Source organism: Pelodiscus sinensis, chromosome 12 (assembly GCF_052426305.1).
Source record: "Pelodiscus sinensis isolate ZL-2025 chromosome 12, ASM5242630v1, whole genome shotgun sequence".
Classification (NCBI taxonomy): Eukaryota; Metazoa; Chordata; order Testudines; family Trionychidae; genus Pelodiscus; species Pelodiscus sinensis.
In genome coordinates, this window is record NC_143063.1 from 6596085 (window position 1) to 6618114 (window position 22030).

The 22030-nt window shown below is 46.2% G+C and overlaps 1 protein-coding gene across 4 annotated transcripts in view; it reads left to right on the forward strand.

Moving 5' to 3' along the window:
• NLRC5 (NLR family CARD domain containing 5) overlaps nucleotides 1–20512 on the forward strand; it is an 89759-nt gene extending 69247 nt beyond the window's left edge. For all 4 annotated transcript variants that reach the window (XM_075940385.2, XM_075940386.2, XM_075940384.2 and 1 more), the window contains exons 33-45: nucleotides 466–549; nucleotides 3025–3108; nucleotides 4158–4241; nucleotides 5548–5631; nucleotides 6072–6155; nucleotides 7404–7487; nucleotides 8552–8635; nucleotides 10104–10187; nucleotides 10599–10682; nucleotides 11403–11486; nucleotides 14417–14500; nucleotides 16357–16440; nucleotides 18342–20512. In XM_075940385.2, coding sequence (XP_075796500.2) covers nucleotides 466–549; nucleotides 3025–3108; nucleotides 4158–4241; nucleotides 5548–5631; nucleotides 6072–6155; nucleotides 7404–7487; nucleotides 8552–8635; nucleotides 10104–10187; nucleotides 10599–10682; nucleotides 11403–11486; nucleotides 14417–14500; nucleotides 16357–16440; nucleotides 18342–18426 — 1093 coding nt within the window. In that variant the 3' untranslated portion in view covers nucleotides 18427–20512. The remainder of the gene's footprint in view (nucleotides 1–465; nucleotides 550–3024; nucleotides 3109–4157; nucleotides 4242–5547; nucleotides 5632–6071; nucleotides 6156–7403; nucleotides 7488–8551; nucleotides 8636–10103; nucleotides 10188–10598; nucleotides 10683–11402; nucleotides 11487–14416; nucleotides 14501–16356; nucleotides 16441–18341) is intronic.
• The last annotated feature ends 1518 nt before the right edge of the window (nucleotides 20513–22030 follow it).

The window sequence follows — 22030 nt, forward strand, 5'->3', positions numbered from 1 at the left end:
ACACACACACCCGCCTGACACACTGATGGCCATTTGTTCTTGGTGCTGAGCAGTGGCTCTTTATTTGTTGGTGCTTGAAACACCTGGACTAAGCTGACTCATGCAAGAAAATCTGGGGTGATCAAGCCTAGAGAGACTCAGGTGATAGGTATTGGACAAATCCGTCTGTGTTGTGCAGGAGGCCAGACCAGGCAATCTGATGGGGCCCTCTGGCTTTAAAACTTCATATGAAAGTTTCAAGAATGGAGCCTGGGGTCTGGCATCACAATGGAATTCTACTGACATGCCACCGTATGCCTTGAAATTCTTCCTAATGGACTGTTGGTCTGAGTGTGGGTCAGAATATAGGCTGCCCTGGATCCGTTCATGCAGAACAACTGCAAACATCATCCCGCTCCATGGCAGCTGGGGCCTGTTCAGAGCTTTGGGTGTCACTGACAGGATGCAATTTTTTTGTCCTTGCAGCTGGTCTCACGTTGACCTCAACAATGCTGAAGAAGCAACACTCATCAATGCGCTTCTTCCTCTTCCAGCGCTGAAGAAGTTTGAGTATGTAATCATTGAAAAGCTTGTTACTGTTGAATATTCACCTGGATACCTTCCCACTTCCTCATTCTCTGGAGATATTTAAGAGTAGGTTAGATAAATGTCTATCAGGGATGGTCTAGACAGTATTTGGTCCTGCCATGGGGGCAGGGGACTGGACTCAGTGACATCTCGAGGTCCCTCCCAGTCCTAGTATTCTATGATTCCAAGCAGATACCCCTATTGCCTTCACTGGCCTTTTCCCAGCCCCACTAGCCCTGTCTGTATTCTCGTTCAGAACGTCCCTGTGCAGTCTTGCTGGCTGGCGAACTCCAAATGCATACTTCCATCGCTTCTCTGAGCTTTGGGGTCTAGAGAGCAGCCTGAACTGAAACTCTTTTCTGAAATCCAGAAACATTCCAACATGAATCAGCATCAGACCTAGGGTTGCCAGATGGTTTAACCAAAAACACCAATCCCCATCCCTCCCCAAAAAAACACTGTTGAGGAAAAAAAGGGGAGACCAAAATTGTTGACCCCCCCCCCCCAAAAGGACCCCGACAGTTATTGAGCAAAAAAAAAAAAAACCCAGCATGGCCCCTTTAAGACCTTTGGGGCTTTTTTTTGCCAGCAGCCATCTTGTTTTCTTACTCTGTGCCGAAACAGAGCTCTCCTGCTTAAGCAGCAGGGAAGGGAGATTCTGCGGGGGGGAGCTGGGGAGGGGTCCAAAGGCTGGGCCTGATTGCTGAGCATGTGTAGGGTTGCCTGGTATTTTCACCTCCTAGCAGGTATTTTCTGGTATTTTCGCCTCCTGGCAGGAAAAAAATCAGAAAATACTGGACATTTTAGGTGTCCAGTATTTTCTGATTTTTTTACCAGACAGGAGGCAAAAATACCGGACTGTTCGGGTCAATACCGGACACCTGACAACCCTAATCAGACCTCCATGGCTGGCCCCTGACCTTGTAACGGACCGAACTGGAGGCCCATCAAGTGGGAAAATTGGAATCCAGGTGTGAACGTTGCAACTTTCACACATACGTATTTGCATGTGTTAACGTGGCAGGTGTTCGAGAATTTTCTTCTGTGGATTGCTAGAAAGGGGCACTTGAGCATTTAGTCATGATGCAAGATTTCAGAGAAATTGTCACTTCCTGCCCCCTTTCTTATGTACAAACCTATAAAGATAAGAGGACCTGATTCTCATATATGCTGTGGACATTTTATCCTGCTCCAGTCATGTAAAGGTGCTTAAGAGTGTAAATAGAAGCTAGTCTCACTTTACCCAAATGCCATTGGGTCTTTAAAAATAGCAAGTGGAAATAAGATTGTGGGTTTACTCCTAACAGTTGTGGACATTTTTGCCCTATTAATCTGTAATCATAATACACCCTTTAGACCCCTAGGCTGTGTTTAGACTGGCCAGTTTTCCGGAAAATCAGCCGCTTTTCCGGAAAAACTTGCCAGCTGTCTACACTGGCCGCTTGAATTTCCGCAAAAGCACTGACTTCCTACTGTAAGAAATCAGTGCTTTTTGCGGAAATACCATGCTGCTCCCATTCAGGCAAAAGTCCCTTTTGCGCAAAACTTTTGCGCAAAACTTTTGCGCAAAAGGCCAGTGTAGACAGCTGAGATTTGTTTTGCGCAAAAAAGCCCTGATCGCGAAAATGGCGTTTGGGGCTTTTTTGCGCAAAAGCGCATCTAGATTGGCCACGGATGCATTTCCACAAAAGGTGCTTTTGCGGAAAAGCGTCCGTGCCAATCTGGACACTCTTTTCTGAAAATGCTTTTAATGGAAAACTTTTCCGTTAAAAGCATTTCCGGAAATTATGCCAGTCTAGACGTAGCCCTAGAGTGGTATAAAGTGGCCATAGCTAAATGTGAATCAGGATGAGCCTTTGCACAGTAAAATCTTTTGGGATTCATTCTTTGTTGATGTTGGCAGAACCAGCAGAGATTCTGAGTCAGTACAGATTCAGCGCCCAGTATTTTGGACTATCCAGTTCCTTTGGGTCTGTAAAATGGAGCTGGAAAACTTCTCATGGGATTTGGCTCCTCATCCTTCAAAAGCTTAGCTCCTCAAGGGTTCTTACTTTTATGCAGCCCCTTAATTCTGAAATGATTACAGATTAATAGGGCAAGAAATGAGTCCACAGCTGCTAGGAGTAAATCCATGATCCTATGACCACTTGCGATTTTTAAAGAACCAATGGCATTTTTTGCAAGAATAAGAGTACCTGGCCAAATACTTAATTACATTCCATTGATCTAATTTCCCCTCTTATGGTTCTGTTTGGAAAGAATCTGTCTCTTAAATATCAGACACTAGTCATTTTAGTATGCAGATACCAATTAGTGCTACTTCTAACTTCCCAGTTGTGTTTTATGCTGATAAAAAGCTGCATTCCACCCCAGAAGCAGCTGCACATCACTGGTAAGGAAAGTGATTCCGTTATCTCCCATAAGCTGTCTCATTCGCTGCTGTTACTGGTTTTTCAGGCTGACGGCCAGCAGTGTTCTGCCAAGGGGAATGGGATATCTTGTGGCAGGGTTGCAGCAATGTCATGCTGTTGAAGAGCTTAAGTAAGTGTATTGTCATGGTGCTGTCTAGAACCTGTTAGCCCAGTTACCATTAGCTTTTATGATTAAACTGCATTTACTTACAAGCTGTGTGTCATGGACCACACAGATGGATGGTAGACGTCAGCTGTGGGAGAAAGCTAATTCCTTAGTACTTGCAACTAAGGATGGGATAACAGGATTAGTATCATATGATATGGGCAGAGAGCAGAGTTCTGTGTACAAGCCAAGATCTTTGATATTCTCAGTACCTGTGCATGTCCCACTGCAGAATGTGAGCGCTGACACTGCAGTGTTGGAAGATGCACCATATCCAGGAAAAACTTGAAAAATAACAAATAGTCTGGTAGCACTTTAAAGACTAACAAAACATGTAGATAGTATCATGAGCTTGCATGGCCATTTCTTCAGATGATCTGAGTGTTGGAGGTCCAGAACCAAGTGCTGTTGTTCTAATATTCTTTGATTCTATGAAATCTCAAAATGCTTTCATGATATCTTTGCTTTTGAAGAAAAAACGGAGAATTCTTATGTCTGGAGCATTTCTCACTGTCCCTGTTAATAATGACCTGTGATTCTTAGCCTTTGTAATTGCTTTCACCAAGTCTCCTGGGCTACGTCTAGACTGGGGGTTTTCCGGGATACTGGAGGTATCCCAAAAAAATTCCACCGCGTCCAGAGAACCTGTCTGCTCTTCTCCTATTTTTGCAGAAGAGCAGATGCGCTCTTTCAGAAGCCCATTCCGTTAAAAGCATTTGCGGAAAATCATGCCAGTCTAGATGTAGCCCTGGTGTTACTCTCTTTGTAACACCAGGAGAAATTATTTCCCCCACTGCAGTCTCCTCAGCAGCCCCTCACTGCAGGATGCAGAGCTACAAAACCTTTGTAAGACAGTTCAGAGGTTCCTTTTCCTACACAGCTAGGATCGACATAATGACAGGGCCACTGGGCTCTGTCAGCCTCCCATTGCTTTGAAGCCGCTTTCTAGCAAATGGTCTGAACTACCCATTTAGAGCTGTGAACGCTTATTCCTGTGTCCATTTGCCTCTCAGCCTCAGCTCCTTGGAACTTGATGACACGGCCACTCTCATGCTGGTGTCAGGACTTCACCAAATGCCTTTACTGAAAAGACTCCTGTAAGTATGTCTGCGCCGGCCCTCCGGGACAGTGCTGTTAGCAGGCTCGTACAAACACTAGAGAGGAAAGGCCTGTGTGTGGTTCCTTCCCTACGCTTCCTATAGAGATGCCCAGTTTAGCTCCAGTTTCACTCTGGAGAGTAGACTTAGCCCCTAGGAATCTGCTTCCATTCTAGGAATCACTTATGTAAATGTGCTGGAATCAAAAAAGGAAAGTTTCCGTTGGGAGTATGTCCAACCTTTTTAGGCAGGCCTGAGGCCAGAGCAGCAAGGAGGCCTAGTCTGTGCACATGATACTGGTTAGGGATTCAGGAGATGTAGGTTCATTTTTCCAGCTCTGTCTCACACTCTGTGTGATCTTGAACAGGCCTGTGCCACCGTTTCCCCTTTGTTCAGTGGAGGTAGCAATGCATTGCTAATCTCACAGGCTTGTTTGGAGGGTAAGTTTATTAATGTCCGAATCCCTCTGATACCGCAGCATGACTCCTTCCCATGCTGTCAGACATTGATATGAGCCCAACCAAGACTTTGTCTGTCACGGTATCCTACATTGATGGGGCTCATAGAAATACTAACATATTACTTAGCAAAAATGACGCTGCACCCTTCTGTAGTTCTGCCGTGACATGATCAGCAGCTGCAGTATTTGGCCCAGTACGTCTGCTGGTTTTGGTAGTCCCTACTTTTATTGACCTACTGCTAACTAAGCTAGAATGAAGTAGCGTTTTTAAAAATCCTCTTCACAGCAAATACACTGAGAAGAGGAAACATTTGGGGCAGATTTGCAAAGCTAAGCTTAGCAGATACACCCATAAAAATGTATGTGCACCCAGTGAGCTGCCAAAAACTCACACATTAGTCAACAAACATGTAGCTCAGATCATATTTTCCGTTTTTGTGGGAGCACAGAAGAGTCTTTTGCTAGCACAGCCGCTGCAATCCCCAGTAGTGATAGCACGATTGTTACATAACAAGAGACCACAGAGTTATGATGTCACTATTCAGTGTACTGGTCAGTGGTTACCTTAGATACATGCAGCTGTTTCAGAAGTTGATGGCAGCATTTTTTTCCCAGCAGCGCAATGAGCTGCAAGGATTTGTTTGTTTGTTTTTCCTTTTGAAGTCCAATGCTAATGCACCACTTGCATCCCACTTAAATCCCTGTTCAGAGGCCTTACGTAGGACTCAGATGGCTCATTGGGCTTTCGCTGGCCCTCTGCACGGAAGTTAATTTCATCCTCTGTTCATAAAGCCGTGCCACTGAGTAACAGCCTAATGCATGATATTTGGTAAATATCCTTTCCAGCTTGAACAATAACAGTATTGGGAGTGAAGGCTGTGCCCACCTGGCAGAAGCACTGAAGAATGCTGCTCACATGGAAGAAATCAAGTGGGTTGCTTCTTTCTTGTAATTTCTCTGTCAGCGATGGGGCTGGGTTGTAGAACTCAAGCCAAGAGGTGTTCCTAGGCGCAGTTTTACGGGGGCTGTTAATGGTTAAGTATCTGGGCTACTTGAATTAGAGATGGGACCAAACCAAAACTTCAGACACAAAATCTGAGCAACTGTGCAGCTGGCACATGGAATGGTGTATAGTGGGATCAATGGAAACCCCTGGGTTGAATTCCGTCTGTCAACATTTGGATCAGGAACTCTGTTTTGGAGCTGCCTCTGAGATGCAGTTCAAATAAACACCTTTTTGACTTCACTATTCAGCTGTGAATAGTGAAGTAATTTTGGGTCCCTTCAGTCAGATGTTAGACAAGACTCTGTACTCAGTGGGAAACGCCATGGTTTTATTCTTAATGTGGCTTTTTTTCCTCCCTTTAAAGTTTAAGCCATAACAAGTTTGAGCGTGCTGGTCTGGAAAAAATAGCCGCGCTCCTGCCAGAAATGAAAAACTTAAAGAAAGTCAAGTGAGTTGCTTTATATTTTGGGTTGAATAATGGGATTAATTAGCGTCGGAGTGAAGGTTGGGAGGAATGTTCATGTCTGATTTTATTTTACCTGCCTAAAAGTTACTGCAAAGACTCCCACCTTGATTACAGTTGGCTTTGGATCAGGCTCTTTGTGACTAAACGTTGCACCTGCCCTGGCCATGCACTAATCTCACTACACATTTTAGTGAACAAGTGTCCACGTAACAAAAGCAGCACAAGTGCCTGCCATTATTGGCGCGTTACCTCTTCTGTCGCTAAGTGGAGAACTTCAGGCCCTAGGGTGTTCAGAGCAGCGCTGTCCCATTGCTGCCACGTTATTTCCTACAAAAGAGGGGGTGGATGCCAAGAAATTTCTCTTTCTGTTCAGTTTTAGTTGCTAAGGAAATTCATCCCAAATCTTAGGCCATGGAGGGATCACTCACTGGGAGAAATAGCAGCCATAGGCTCCCCATAGGCCCCCTATATTACACAGCAGTCATCAGCAGTGTAATATAGTAAGTGGGACTGGAGAAAGAAGGGTCCAGTATTCGGATGGCTCTTCCGTAGTTCACTGTGACACCAGGGGCTCAGCAAAGTAAGCTGGGCCAAGTTGCTTGCATATAAGTGATAGAGCCATAGCCTGTAAGGGTAAATCTACACTGCAGAGCTATTTCGGGTTACCGGAAGTATCCTGAAATAGCTATTCTGTGTCTATTGAAGCATCCCACTGTTTTGAAATAGATCGAAATAACAGCAGACTTATTCCAACGTCCCAGTAACCCTCGTTCGACGAGGGTTAAGGGGCATTTCGGAATAGCGGTTTGAAATACACTCGAAATAAACTATGCAAATTTCGACCTAAGAGTGCAGTGTCGATGCACCCTAACACTGCCCGCTCAGAATGCTGAATAAATATCTCTCATCTACTCCTTGGCCTGCCACTTCACTCATTGCCATGTGAAGCAAATGGGGTCTTCGGAGCCAGTCATGCCACGCCCTCTCTGGTGAGCCTTTCTCGTTCGAGCTATTGGATGTGGAGACCCGTGTGTCTCCTGATGAGCTTTGGGTTGGCATCTCCAGCCTACTTCAGTTGCAGCCCATCATTACGGTGCCCTGTGCTCCTTGTCATGCTTTTCGGTCTAAAAGCACCATTCGAGCTACAGATGAAATGTGTATCTGGTGTTTCCTGGCACTTTTCAGTGCAGCAGCCACTAACAGATCTGCTGGTTTCCATGTGTATTGTAGCCTGTCGTCGAACTTCATTGGCCCAGCAGGAGGGGAGACGCTCGCAGAGGCTCTGGCTCACTGCAGAGGTGTTGAGGAGCTACTGTGAGTTGCACATTTTCTCTGGCTGGTACCAAAGTTCTGAGGCTTCACATCTGGTCTCCCCACTGGAATGAATGGCAGACTCCTTTGGGCTGCTAGTGAAGGAGAACCCATGCTTGTGCTGTGTACAGAACAGACAGGCACACAGGACACAGCGTTTGCCACAGCTGCCTGGTGTACATATTACCTAACAAATAAAAAGGAAATCCATATAATTATTACTATAATAAAAATGGATGATGGGGCTGATTGTAGACTTTGTTAGCCTAGGACCGTCACTCAATTTATTATTGTTCATCTAACTTCCTATTAGTTTTCAGAAGAGAAGCGTCCGTATCCTATGAAAGAATAAAAAACCTTTAACCAGGTGGGAAAAATATATTTATGTTGCAATCAAAATGTATAGCTCATCCAGTTACCTCCAGATTATAGGCTAATGGACTGGGTTCATTCATCAAAAATATACTTAAAGCCGAAGGTTCCACTCCTACAATCCAGTCAGCTCACTCCACCTGTGAGCTAGTTACATGGATGGGAGTCCACATGGGAGCTGGTGGCAAAACACACCTGTATCACATCCCCATCTAGTGGCTAGTGCAAATAAGAGAGCAGCCCACTACTACTGAGAGCTGACGGCGTTTCTCCGCTAGCTCAAATAGCAGAGGGCTGTTCTGTACTGCTGAAGATTCTGACTGAGGTTCCTGCCCTGCACTTGCATTGAAGGACTGCGGCTTAGTCTCTACACTGATAAAGGGGAAATAATAAGTGATTGAATTATTTAATTGACCTACTGGTTGTATGAATTAGTGGTAATTGCAGGAGTATCAGGAAAAATAACCACAGAGTAATTCCACCATGTTTTAGTTTACTGTTTAATGGCTGAATTCTGAAGCGGAGCTATTATTTCAGTCTATAACAATATTCAGTCTCTGAAGGGTTAATTAAGGATATTTATGTTCCTCTTTGAGCAGCTCCTGTTATCTCTAACAGGAGCCACAGAGATACGTGTTGAAGGGAGCAAATAGGCCCGTTAGTTCATCGTCAGTAATGTTTCATATGTTTTTCAGGTTAGCAAGGAACCATGTCGGAGACAGCACTGCAGCGAAACTCTCCCTCTCTTTGCCTAACATGTGCTACTTGAAGATCCTTCAGTAAGTGCTTGCTTCCACTTCTGGACTTATATTTCTTGAGGCAGGGCACCCCAGAAATGCTGGGGCTGCTAAAAAAAGAGACTGAAAATGAAGGTGGGTGAAGAATGAACTGATGCAGGCACATGGTTAAACAAATCAAAAACACCAACCAACAGCCAACGCCAGGTTCCATTGCATACTTGCTTCCAGCGCTCCCTACCATAGTGTGATTATTATCTATTGCCATGTGTTTTTACAGCAGTGTCATTCCCACTAAGCTCTTGGTCTCAGTGGCAGTCACTTCCACAGATCAATTAGGACGTGTATAACAGATGCCTTTCCATCAGTTTTGAATATGTTACATTTTTAATGGTGTCCTCTTGTTCTCATCTGATGAGAGGGTAACTAGGAGCATCCATCTGGCCCTGCATTATTTTGTCGTCTTGTATTATTTTTCTGTTCTCTAAATGGAATTGTGCTAAGCTTTTAGTGCTAGAAAGTCTTTCCTGCCTCTGATCAAAAGAGCACTGCCCGGCTGTACCACAGCAGCAACACAGTTAAATGATGCTAATTTTTCTCTTTGCTATCTTAGACCAAACGCTCCCATGCCATGGCTATAGGTTGAATACACTGTGCCATGCAGCTTTTCATTTTCTACAGGCTTTGCTTCTCATGGTGACAGGTGGGATCTTTGTCCATAATTTATTAATGCAGAGCTACATCTTTGGGTGTGTCTAGACTACATGGCTCCGTCAACGGAGCCATGTAAATTAGTTTATTCGGCATAGTCAAAGAAGTGGGAATTTAAATAATCCCCGCCTTATTAAAATAAACATGGCCACTGCACTGTGCCAACGATCAGACACGGATCTGTCAGCTGGGGAAGCCTTTGCCGACCGATCCCTTATGCCTCGTGAAACGAGGTTTACAGGATCGGTCGGCAAAGGCTTCCCCAGCCTGCAGATCCCTGTCTAGACTGCCGCGCTCTGTCAGATAAGCTGATTGTCGGCACAGTGCGGCAGCCATGTTTATTTTAATGAAGTGGGGATTATTTAAATCCCCGCTTCTTTGACTATGCTGAATAAACTAATTTACATGGCTCCGTCGATGGAGCCATGTAGTCTAGACACACCCGTTCTGTTTAACTACAGCTGCTTTGTGAGTGAAAATCGCATGTGACAACCAAGGGAAGGTTACATGTGAAATTCTTTAAGTCAAATGGGAGTTTTGTTTTGACTTTGCTGAGGCCAAGATTTCACCTTCATGGTGCACTGAGGTGAAAATTGGGATGGTTAGTTTGTGTACAAAATTCTTAGCCACGTTGAAATCGCTGCTGTTCCACTGGTTTGTGACTTGTTCTCAAGGTCTCATCTTTGTCCTTCGTAAAGGAGGGTGCAAATATCAAAGAAACCAGAGGAGTGGTTGTTTCTTTGGCAGGCAGTCAAATTTGTCAAAAGAATCTGTTGAAGATTTTTCTTTCTCTCACCAGTCTGCAGTCCAATTACATTGGTTCACTTGGAGGAACACAGCTGGCCAAAGCCCTGGTTAAGTGCCAGTACCTAGAAGAGATAAGGTAGGTGCTGTTGGGAATTAATAGGTATCCTTTAAGAAAATAGGGCTTGATTGTACCTCTGCCCGTCTGTCTGTTTTATATATTGGCTCAAATAATAATGTGCAGCTAGGTGTAGCATTTGTAGAATTTACAACTATGCAGGGTGAAATCCTGACCCCGTTGAAGTCCACGGCAAAACGCCCATTGATTTCACTAGGGCCTGGATTTCACCCATGGACTTTAAAGCCCCTGGGCAAATGCACAGAGCCCGTAGGTCAATCCTGCCTCATGAAGTGAGTTACAGAGAATGTTCAATGAGACCCCCTTTGTGACATTGGTATCAGGATAGCACCCCCTCAGCTTCCCCGCCCAGTGACTCTTCTCTGATGTAGCTTCTTCCAGCTCCTCAGTGAATTCTGATTGTCCTTCCAGTTTGTCAGAGAACAGCTTTGGGGAAGGTGCCATCCGCACCTTGGCAGAGGGGCTTCCGCATTTCACCTGGCTCAGAAGGATTGAGTAAGTTGAACTGCATTAGACACGGTGGTTCTATGATTCTCAGGACAAGATAGCGGCAGTGGGGCTCGTGGTGACTTCAGTAGAGCTTGGGATCTGGTACGGAGGGCGTGGTCTGTGGCTGCTCTAATTTACACGGGGGGGGGGGGGGGGGAGAAGTAGCCTCAGGCAGCCATATGGATTGAGGGACACATTGGTGGCAAACTGGCACTTCTGGGAAGGCGGGGGCTGAACCAATGTGTATAGTTGGGGGAGGGGAGGCAGAGAGCCATTGAACCAGACTGTAAGAACTGCAGATGATGGAAATCATTACGAGCCAGAGGGTGCTACTGCCCCCCATCAGTTCCAGCATCTATGGGTACTACCTGCTCCTCGAGCAGACCCTAACGTGGGGCTCTCTGGGTATGTCGGCACTGTGATTTACAACCCATGGCCATGTGTCTCAGAGCCAGGGTCTGCAGACTCAAACAGCTGTGCAGACACAGCCTGGAGCTTGGACTCAGACGCCTAAGCGTTTTGCAGCCCTTGCCACAGTGTCCACACGGTTGTTTTCAGTGCAGCAGCACAAGCCGCTGTCTGTCAAGCCAGGAGACACGCTGCTGCAGTTGTAAAACGCAGCATAACCGTACCTTCTGTTCCCGGGTAGTGGAGTCACTGACATTTCCTGGCCGGCTGTGTGTGTCAGCTGTTCCATTTGTGATTACAAATCCTATTCCCCCCCAGACTGAATCTCTGTGGAATCAGCGACGGTGTTTCCAAACAGCTTGCCCTTGGCTTCAGTCGTTGTCCTGTCATTGAAGAGATCATGTGAGTCCAGGGTGTGGGTATATCGATCACATTGTTGCCCTAATACACGTTTCACAGTGTTTAGCACCTGCCTGTCTTTTGGTTACTGTGAACATTCATTCTTGCCTAGCTATTGTGTCAGCTTCCTGAGCCCTGAATGGAAATTGCTGATCAATGGAAATGAAACTCAAACCTTCCTCTTTGACCTACACCTCCTAGGGTACGTCTACACAGCAGCATTATTTCAGAATAATATAGTGGCGTCTACACTATAAGCCTTTATTTCAAAATAATGTCAAACTGGAGGACTTCTTACTCTGACTCCTGTAACCCTCATTTCATGAGGAGTTAGGGAAGTCAGAGGAAGAGTTTTCTTCCTTCGACTTCCTGCTGTGTAGACAGCGCCAAAAGCTGCATTAAGCTATTTCAACTTACGCTACACAGTTGACATAGCCAAAGTTGCATCACTTATTCCAATGCTAGCCCTGCTGTGTACACAGGCCCTTACTGTTTGTATCATGGCATCTCACTGGAAAGAGACAGAGCAAGTTACTGGTCTTGATTCTTTGCTTTCCTCCACCTTGTGATTGCTCCATTGTAAAGGAAGTGTGAAAAGCTACCGGATCAGTACAAGAGCGTTTTACATCTCTTTTGCATAATGTAAATTAGGACAGTTACCAGTTTCCTAACAGTCTGGCAGGAATTTGCAGCTGGACTTACTACATTCCCAATCACTCAGGCTGTAAACATTGAACTGGTGAGTGTGCCACTGCCTTCCATTGGATAGAATCAGAATTGATCGGCTATGTGTCCTAGCTCCTATATGCTAGCAGGTAAGGAAGAATCTCCTTCAGCTGCAGTGTTCTCAGATTCTGGTTTTGGAGCAGGCAGTAATGAATTCCAACTCTCCTGTCACCGGGAAGCTCTGAGTGGCCACAGGGTGCAACAGAATGACGCCTGTCTCCACTAGGGATGTTACGGACTAGTTGACTTGTCGATTCCCCACCCCTTGCTACCTCTATCAGATAAACTTCGACTTCGGTTACAGGAGTCAGCATAAGAAGTCCTCCAGCTTGACATTATTTCGACATACCCTAAATAACCAGGAGATTGGTAAAATATAAAGCAAAATGTCCTGCAAAATGTCATAGAATCATAGAATAGTAGGACTGGAAGGGACCTCGAGAGGTCATCGAATCAAGTCCCCTGCCCTCATGGCAGGACCAAATACTGTCTAGACCATACCTGATAGACATTTATCTAACCTACTCTTAAATATTCCCAGAGATGGGGATTCCACAACCTCCCTGGGCAATTTATTCCAGTGTTTAACCACCCTGACAGTTAGGAACTTTTTCCCAATGTCCAACCTAAACCTCCCTTGCTGCAGTTTAAGCCCATTGCTTCTTGTTCTATCCTCAGAGGCCAAGATGAACAAGTTTTCTCCCTCCTCCTTGTGACACCCTTTTAGATACCTGAAAACTGCTATCATGTCCCCCCTCAATCTTCTCTTTTCTAAACTAAACAAACCCAATTCCTTCAGCCTTCCCTCATAGGTCACGTTCTCTAGACTTTTAATCATTCTCGTTGCTCTTCTCTGGACCCTCTCCAATTTTTCCACATCTTTCTTGAAATGCGGTGCCCAGAACTGGACACAATACTCCAATTGAGGCCTAACCAGCGCAGAGTAGAGCGGAAGAATGACTTCTCGTGTCTTGCTCACAACTCTCCTGTTAATGCATCCCAGAATCATGTTTGCTTTCTTTGCAACAGCATCACACTGCTGACTCATATTTAACTTGTGGTCCACTGTGACCCCTAGATCCCTTTCTGCCGTACTGTCCCTGTTTTATAATGAATGGTATAATCACAGCAAAGCTACAGCTCTGTTGCACAGCCAGCCCTCCTTCCCCCGGCCCAAGAGGGAGCAGCCAGTGCGATCTGGAGCAGGCAGGAGCACCCCAACTCCAGAGGCAGTAGTGGCACGCTCTGCCCCCTCGCCGTCCCCCAGCATTTCAGTTTCTTGTCAGGCCAAGCTGTCTTGGGCTCATTTCAGCACTGCTAGGCCTGGCACACTGCCATGGTGGCACAGACCAGTCTCTCTGCAGCCACGCCGTGCGCGTCTGCTCCCTGCTGCCAAGTGCCTGTCTAGAAACGGTGCCTCTGCGTGGCAACAAGGTGCATGGAGCCAGTGGCAGAATCCAAGGGCTGCGGTGCTGAAACCTGCAGCTGTTCTAAGAAGCTGTGGTGGTGACTAACAGCTGTGTGGTTACTTCCACGAACCAGCGACCCGTAATTCTCATCAAGCCTCACTGCTGCTCCATGCCGAGAGCTAGGAGTGAAGCCTCGCCTGCTCCCCTTCCATTCATGACAAAAGCTCCTTCCCCCCTACTCCAGACAGCAAACTCGCCTGCTGAAATGTCCAGTGAAACCCTCTCCTGCAGAGCTGAGAATAAAATTAAAAAGCCGTGTTGTGGGCCCCAGTAGCTATAGCCATGAGCAGAGCAGGGAGCTCCCAGCTGTAATGTTCTGAGCTGATGTACTGGAGACCCAAGTCTTGATTTCCATGTTCTTAGCCTCTCGCTCCCTGGGCTGCCTGGCCCACAGAGGTAGCAGCACCCCACTCAGATCTGTGGAATCCACACTTGCACAGAAAGATTCTGTAGCCATGAGGTAGCTCCTCAAGGGGAAGAGTAGCTAGCAGGGAGTGGGTGGGAAATAAAGTTTCCTTGAGTCTGAAAGAGGGAAAAGTTCCCCCCCTAGGGTGAGAGCAAAATAAACTCCTTCCCTTGCTAAAATCTTGTGGTTCGCTCTATGACTTTGGGTCTTCAAAATCATTGTGCTGAAGACTGCACATGTGACGGAGTCTGCACCAAAGCGCTGCTGTTGTGTCTCTGGTGTTTGCACTTTAATTTGTCCCAGGTGATGCTGATGTTGCTTGTTTTATTTAGACTGTCATGGAACAGCCTTGGTGATGAAGGTGCCCTGGCGCTGGCTGAAGTTCTCCCGAGAATGGCTAGGCTCAGGATGCTAGAGTGAGTATAAAAAGGCAATATCAAGAAAGACTCCAGGGGAACTTTTGTATATGGAATCACAGCCCTTCTTAAATAGGAGACATTTGTTAAAAGAAATAGCTACAAACTGTAGACACAAGAAAACAGGCTTCCACACAGCTTGAGTTCTTACTTAGTTTATTGTGTTTACCAGGGACCAAATCACACCTGGAATCCTACCCTGTACAGAGAGACACCTAATAGATCAATAATGCACTGCGAGTAAACATGTAATTATATTCACTAAAGAAATCAGTTGACTACTGGGTGATATTCAAAGTAAAATGGATGTAGTTAAACTTATTTTTCATTATCAAATGTTTGTTTCATTTTCCAATGTAATTTAACTGAAGCATGGAAGCTAAATGCGTCAGTTTCTAAGGCTGTGATATGTTCAGTTTCACTGGCTGTGACTTAGGTTGTCTTCACAGCATCGTTAGCTTGACTATTAGTAGGGGTGTTGGATAGCAGTTCATTGAATAGTTGTATAATCGCACAAAATATTATTGGGTACACGACCATTTGATAGTCCCCAGGAGCGGGACAGCGGCCGGCGTGCTCCGGCCCCATTGCCAGGGAGCCCCCTGCCGACCCGCGTTCTCTATCAGAGGCAGCAATGCCAGGGGTGCAGGTGGCTGCGTGGATCTAGTGCTCCCCAGGACACTGGCACCTGCTCCCCCCCACTCGCTGCCTCTGGCACGGGGGGAATGCAAGTAGTCAATAAGATTAACCAATAGGCTTAGGCTTATCAGTTAATCGTGTACTCGACTACAGGTTGACATCCCTAACTATTACCCCGACTCAATTCCCATCACCCATAGAAATCTCTACCTGGGATGAAATAACACTTTACGCTAGCGATGCAGTGGAGATGCAATGGCTTCAGCTTTCAGCAGCTAATCCAGTCAATTGGGGTGTGTCTAAACTACATGGCTCCATCGACGGAGCCATGTAGATTAGGCTGATCGGCAAAGGGAAATGAAGCCGCGATTTAAATAATCGCGGCTTCATTTAAATTTAAATGGCTGCCGCGCTGAGCCAACAAACAGCTGATCAGTTGTTTATAGGCTCAGTGCGCTGGTCTGGACGCTCCCGCACCGACCTGAAAGCCCTTTATTGACCTCCCCGTTATGCCTTGTTGGATGAGGTTTACCGGGGAGGTCGATAAAGGGCTTTCATGTTGGCAGGGGAGCGTCCAGACTAGCGCGCTGAGCCGACAAACAGCTGATCAGATGCTTGTCGGCTCAGCATGGCAGCCATGTAAATTTAAATGAAGCTGCGATTATTTAAATCGTGGCTTCGTTTTCCTTTGCCAAACAAACAAATCTACATGGCTCCGTCGACGGAGCCATGTAGTGTAGACATACCCATGGTGTGCAGCCAAATGTTCTGATGTGCAGTTGCTGTCCCTCACGTTAGGCTAGCTTGAGTGCAGTAACTCAAGCCGGGGTAACCGCACTTCAGAAGGGTGCGTACTTAACCCAAGCCATCTGTGTCAGTGCAGACAAGCCCTCAGGCACTAGCAAGAACATTGTGCTTGCTACAAGGGAGTCCATTCCTGACATCATTGGCCCTGATACTGTAGTGGGGTCCACTGAGGTTCTGCACAAATGCAGGGGTCCGTGCTAGCAAATCAGAGGCTGTTGTGAGCAGCAGCCGTGCACTTTGCTTTTGCAAACAGGGAAAGGAGGAAGGAGAACTCCTGAACCCGACCTGTGGTATGGAGCGTTGCCGCCTGTGGTACATAGCAGAAGCTTAGCCTCTGGGGAGGGGAAGTTTGCAACTTTTCCTACCCTGCTCTGAAAACCCTTTGCACGTTCTCTTTCTATTCCTGAAAGTCTGGACCAAAACCACATTGCAGCCCGTGGTGCCAGAAAGCTAGCGGAGGAGCTCGCCAGCTGTTGTGGAATTCAAGTCATCCGGTGAGCACGCATCTCAGGTGGCACTAGGGGTTCAGTGCAGCACTTTGTCAGGGTGATGGCCCTCAGCAATGGGTTCACTGGCGTGGATAAGGACACTATATGGGACCTGGCCTAAAAACATTGTGGGCTTCCCGACAGGCTGTTTCCACGCAGGGACTTGCCCTTCTCGGAAAGTGGCATAGAAATAAGTGATGGAAAGACTTTGTAGGTCCTGTCTCGAGAGACGAGGTAGGGGAGGTAATATCTTTTATTGGACTGTTCTACTGGGCCGGCCCTAAAGAGCTTAGTGTGAGCAAAAGAGCTTGTCTCACCACCAGAAGTCGGTCCAGTAAAAGATATGACCTCTCCTAGTTTATTACTCTCATATCTTGGGACAAGTGATAGAGATGTAGCCGTGTTAGTCTGGTGTAGCTGAAACAAAATACAGGACTATGTAGCACTTTAAAGACTAACAAGATGGTTTATTAGATGATGAGCTTTCGTGGGCCAGACCCACTTCCCACAATTTAAAAAAAATGAACACACATGAAAAGGACAAATCACATTACAGAACAGAAGGGGGATGTGGGGGGGGGGGGGGGGAAGGAAGGTGAATGCCAGTGAGTTAATGATATTAGAGGTGGGGAAGGGGAAATGTCTGTGAGTTAATAGAATTAGAGGTGATAATTGGGGAAGCTATCTTTGTAATGGGTAAGATAGCTGGGGTCTTTGTTAAGTCCCGTGCGGAGAGTGTCGAATTTTAGCATGAATGCCAGTTCAGAGGATTCCCTTTCAAGTGCAGATTTGAATGTCTTCTGAAGTAGGATGCAGGTTAGCAGGTCATTGAGACTGTGTCCTTTCTGGTTGAAATGACAAGCAACTGTTTTTTCTTTGTGATCCTGTCTAATGTCTGTTTTGTGGGCATTGATTCTTTGGCGAAGGGTCTGAGACGTTTGTCCAATGTACATAGCAGACGGACACTTTCGGCACATGATAGCATAGATTATATTTCTGGAGGCGCAGGAATATGTATTCTTGATCCCCCTTCTGTTCTGTAATGTGATTTGTCCTTTTCATGTGTGTTCATTTTTTTTAAATTGTATCCTTTGGTATATATGGTTGTGACTATTTTCTTCCATTATTTGATCTGAGGAAGTGGGTCTGGCCCACGAAAGCTCATCATCTAATAAACCATCTTGTTAGTCTTTAAAGTGCTACATAGTCCTGTATCTTGGGACTGGCATGGTTACACCACCAACACATAGGTCCCCTCTAGTCCAGTCTGTTACCCAGAGTGAGTTTGCTCCTTATTGTGCCTTTCCGGTTGCTCTTGTTTTCCGTGGGCCTCCTGCTTCCTGTGTAGGAGGCTGTTAGTTTAATACATCTCCCCTCCAATTCGACAATATCCTTCTGGCCCCAGGACTGAGCCCGGTTTTCCCAGTGCCGTCATGGCAGAGCTGTACAGAGAGAGACTGCCCCCCTCCCTGTCTCGGGAGCTGAGCTCTTTGCACAAGCTGGACCAAATTGTGTTGGTCTGTTTTGCTGCTGTGTTACGCTGCATGCACCTGTGTGACTTGCCGTCCCCTGGAAATGACAGCATCCCAGCTTTCTCCTCCTGGTCCATTTTGGAATATTTTTCTGCACATGCATTAGGTCCTCTCACTTCTGATTCTTCAGTTAATCTGAATCTTTTGAATCCGAAATCTCATCCCAAGCCACGGTGCTCCCCAATGCCAGTTGCTGCTCTCTCTCTCAAGCACTGCCACATGCAGGCCCCTCTCACGCTGGGCTGCATGCCAATGGTCCAGGCTTAACTCTCCAATCAGCCCCTGTGGTTTAGGAGCAGCCAGTATCAACTGGACCCCGGTGGGAAGGAGGAAGGTTACCTGGGGATATTTCTAACCCATACAATGTCGTTTTAGGCTTTGGAACAACCGAATACCCAAGAATATTGAAGAAAGTCTTACGAAGGAAGATGCCAGATTGCAGTTCACGTTCTTTTCATAAAGGAAGCACATTAAATGAGGAAGAGCTGATTGGGCAGGTACCATTAGCCCTATCCTGGACAAATGCACTAAAGAGGAGCCTAGAGGAACTAAGAAATCCAAATTCTAAAAATAAATAGTTCTAGCATTCTTGTCCAGGTCTTAGAACACAGAGGTTTTCATAAACTTTAATAATTATAATATAAACTGCAGACTAAACTTCCTCCGGCATTTGGTTGTTCTAAGGATACTCCCTGCAAGACCTCTGTACTCCTGGCCTTTAGTTCTCTTGACCTCAAAGAGATTTAATTTTTTATATACCTGTACTGAAGCCAGTAGGATCCTCTTGGTCTGACAGGGCAAGTCAAAAGAATAGCTCCATATCTTTATCCAGGACAGGACTCACCTGGTAGCAGGGTAAGTCAGAAGACTTCTGTATCCCAGTATCTCAGTGCGGTGAGCAGGATCCCGACACCCTGTCTGAATACGACGTGTGCTTCCCTCAGACAGTATCATTCCAGGGCCGGGCAAAATACTCTCCGCACACTTGTGACTGGTTTGAAATACGACTGTTCTGGATTTTGTTTTGATTCAGCCCTCTCCTGTGTGAGCATTAGCCTACTGTCAAGCAAGCAAAGACCAGTCTTCCTACTTTGATCACGTAAAGACCATGTTTCTATGAGAAAATACCCGTGTGGCTTAGCACAAAGTTGTGAATACTGTGAGTGATGTACTTCAGGGTGTGATCCAGGGAAAATTATTCCCTGTTTTCTTACTGCTTTAATAGTTTCAGTGGGCCTGCAAAGCTAAATGAGGCCTTGAATTTGCGGTTAAGGTGAAGGCCTGTGTGTGGTCTTTGAAGAAATGCTGCAATTGCTACATGGCCCCAATCCTGGGATCTGATCTGTGTGAGCAGGGAATCAAAGGATCTGCCCACACATCCAGTTGCAGGATGGGGGCCATGCTGTGCACCTTATGTACGCCCATTCGTTGCAATGAGAGTGACTGGCGTGTTTTGTACTGTAAATATTTAATCCCTGAAAGGGGTTTATTTATCAATTTGTTTACATCAGTGGTTTGGGAGCATCTTTCTGTTGTGCTAGAACAGGCAGAATGCTACAGAGCACTGATAAGTGAATGCTTAGCAGAGCACACGTATGGCTGCTTCCCACTGGCCCATGAAGAGTGAGTGGTGAACCCTTTTATTTATAGACAAAGTGTTATGTTTCCCCAGGTGCTTATTTGGGTTTATTCATATGGCTCCCTGGGGGGAGGCCAGGCAGGTTGCAGAGTGATACTCGGAAAGGGGATAGTTGGACGGGGTGGTGAGCCCAGAGTCACCAGGCCCCAACCGAGGAACGCGGGAGCACGTGTGCCCGGAGCTCACGCGCACATTGAAGCACATGCTTCGCTGGATCGGGGCTCCTTCCTTTCCGTGTTCCCAGAGGTCACTTGCTTGATTTACAAATGAAAACAGGGTTTTCTGAATGGCCAGGGGCCCAGCAAAGCACACCTGGGTGGCTCTCGCGTTGCCCCTGCACTGAAGCAGCACCTGTGTCCTGCGAGTTTGAGTCCTGCCCTTCGCAGGGGTCTGAGACCGCTTGTTGGACACAACTGTTCTCTGCCCACGGGGCTCCCACACGTCATGGAACCGCCACCCCCTGCTGACAGCGAAAATTACCACTTGACTCCAGGAGCGGGGACTGAAGTCAGCCCTGGGCGGGGAGGCAGGAGGGAGGGAAGTGTAGCCACAGCCCACGGACTCAGCTGCAGGCAGGGGGCCTGTAATCTGAGCTCTGCCACCCTGGGCATTGGGACTCAGGCTTTACCCCTGAGTTCCAGCAAGTTTAAACCAGACTGAGCAACACCATTAAAAGGGGGTCCTGACACACCTGGTGGTCCTGACCCACAGTCTGAGAACTGCAGAGCTACAGTCTCCTTCCAGAAATCTGGTGATCAGATTCACTGATTCTAATGGTCCCTTCTGGTCTGAAAATCTATGAAATTTAGGCTGGGAACCTAAAAGTCAAGTTGGTTTTTTCCTGTATTTTAAACCTGCATTGGTCAGTTTGTGCACTGAATTACAGAAACCCCCAACTTCCGACCCCCTGAGTTGCAACTCCTCACACTTACAACCATTTTTGGAAGTGCAGAAGGGGCTGAAAACGCCCCAATTTACGTCCTCAGCCCGCATTTATGACGGTGCACAGCGCCTATCGTAAATGAGGGTTCAAGTTATGATGCCCCCAACTTGCAACGCTTCCTCAGGAACCAATTGCATCACAAGTAGGGGGCCGGCTGCCTATACAGCCATAGTTTTGTCACCTTCAAAAGCAGGTTCTCTGGTTTTGTCACATACTCATTCTGTTTATTCCATGGGTAAAAATTACAGCTCTTGTAAAAACAAATTTCTTTGCCTGTTTTATCATTTTATCCATAACATTGTAACTTCTACATTTGGACATGCTCAGATTCTACTCCAGGTTATTTTTTTCTCTTATCAGTTGAAAAACTCACTGTTGTACATTTGTATACGTTGTAATGGAAGCATATGTGTGACTATTGAATAAAGAGCACCTGGGAGTCCGAAACAATTTGACTTTCTTTCACATGTTCTGTTCTAGTTGGTTTCACTTCTGGTGCAGTAATTCACAACAGCTGCATAGAGGTCAAACCACTGTGAGGGCAAATGTTATTAACCATGTTTATGATGATAGTGTCTAGTGACAAACCAAGAATGGGGGGGAGTCCCATTGTGTTCGGCTAGTGTTGTAGAAACACAGCGAGTGTTGAGCAGTCTCTGAAAACACATGGGCTACGTTTAGACTGGCATGATTTTCCGGAAATGCTTTTAAAGGAAAAATTTTCTCTTAAAAGCATTTTCGGAAAAGCGCGTCTAGATTGGCACGGACGCTTTTCCGTAAAAGCACTTTTTGCGGAAAAGCGTCCATGGCCAATCTAGACATGCTGTTCCGCAAAAAAGCCCTGATCGCCATTTTGCAATCGGGGCTTTTTTGCGGAAAACAAATCTCTGCTGTCTACACTGGCCCTTTTGCGCAAAAGGGACTTTTGCCCGAACGGGAGCAGCATAGTATTTCCACAAAAACACTGAGAATCTTACATGAGATCGTCAGTGCTTTTGCGGAAATTCAAGTGGCCAGTGTAGACACAGCCATGGTAAATGGTCCCTCCCACGGAGAATTAAGCAAATGCAGTATTGCCATATAAATCAAGAGTTAATTCCATAAACAGCAACAGGTTGGCTCAAAAATAGTATTTTTTAATTATTTTGTTTTTTATTTACTTTCTGGTTCCTAATTTTTAGGAAGCACTTGGGTCAGATTTTCAATCTTTCACCCTCCCCCCCAACAGTAAAGGCTAGAAAAGTACTTTAAACCCCCTCCCCCACAAAAGCTGAGATTCTGATATATTCACGATTCCGAGAGTTGGGAATTGTCTCTACACAGCACCCTAAACTCCAAGTGAGATAGGCCATTTGCACTATGCAAGTTGTGTCTCTTATCTCGAATCTATTTCGAAATAGCTTCTTTTGTAATTTGGCATGTCTACACGGCACCAGATTTCAAAATAACGCATTGTTTCGAGCCATCCCTTAACCCTCATGC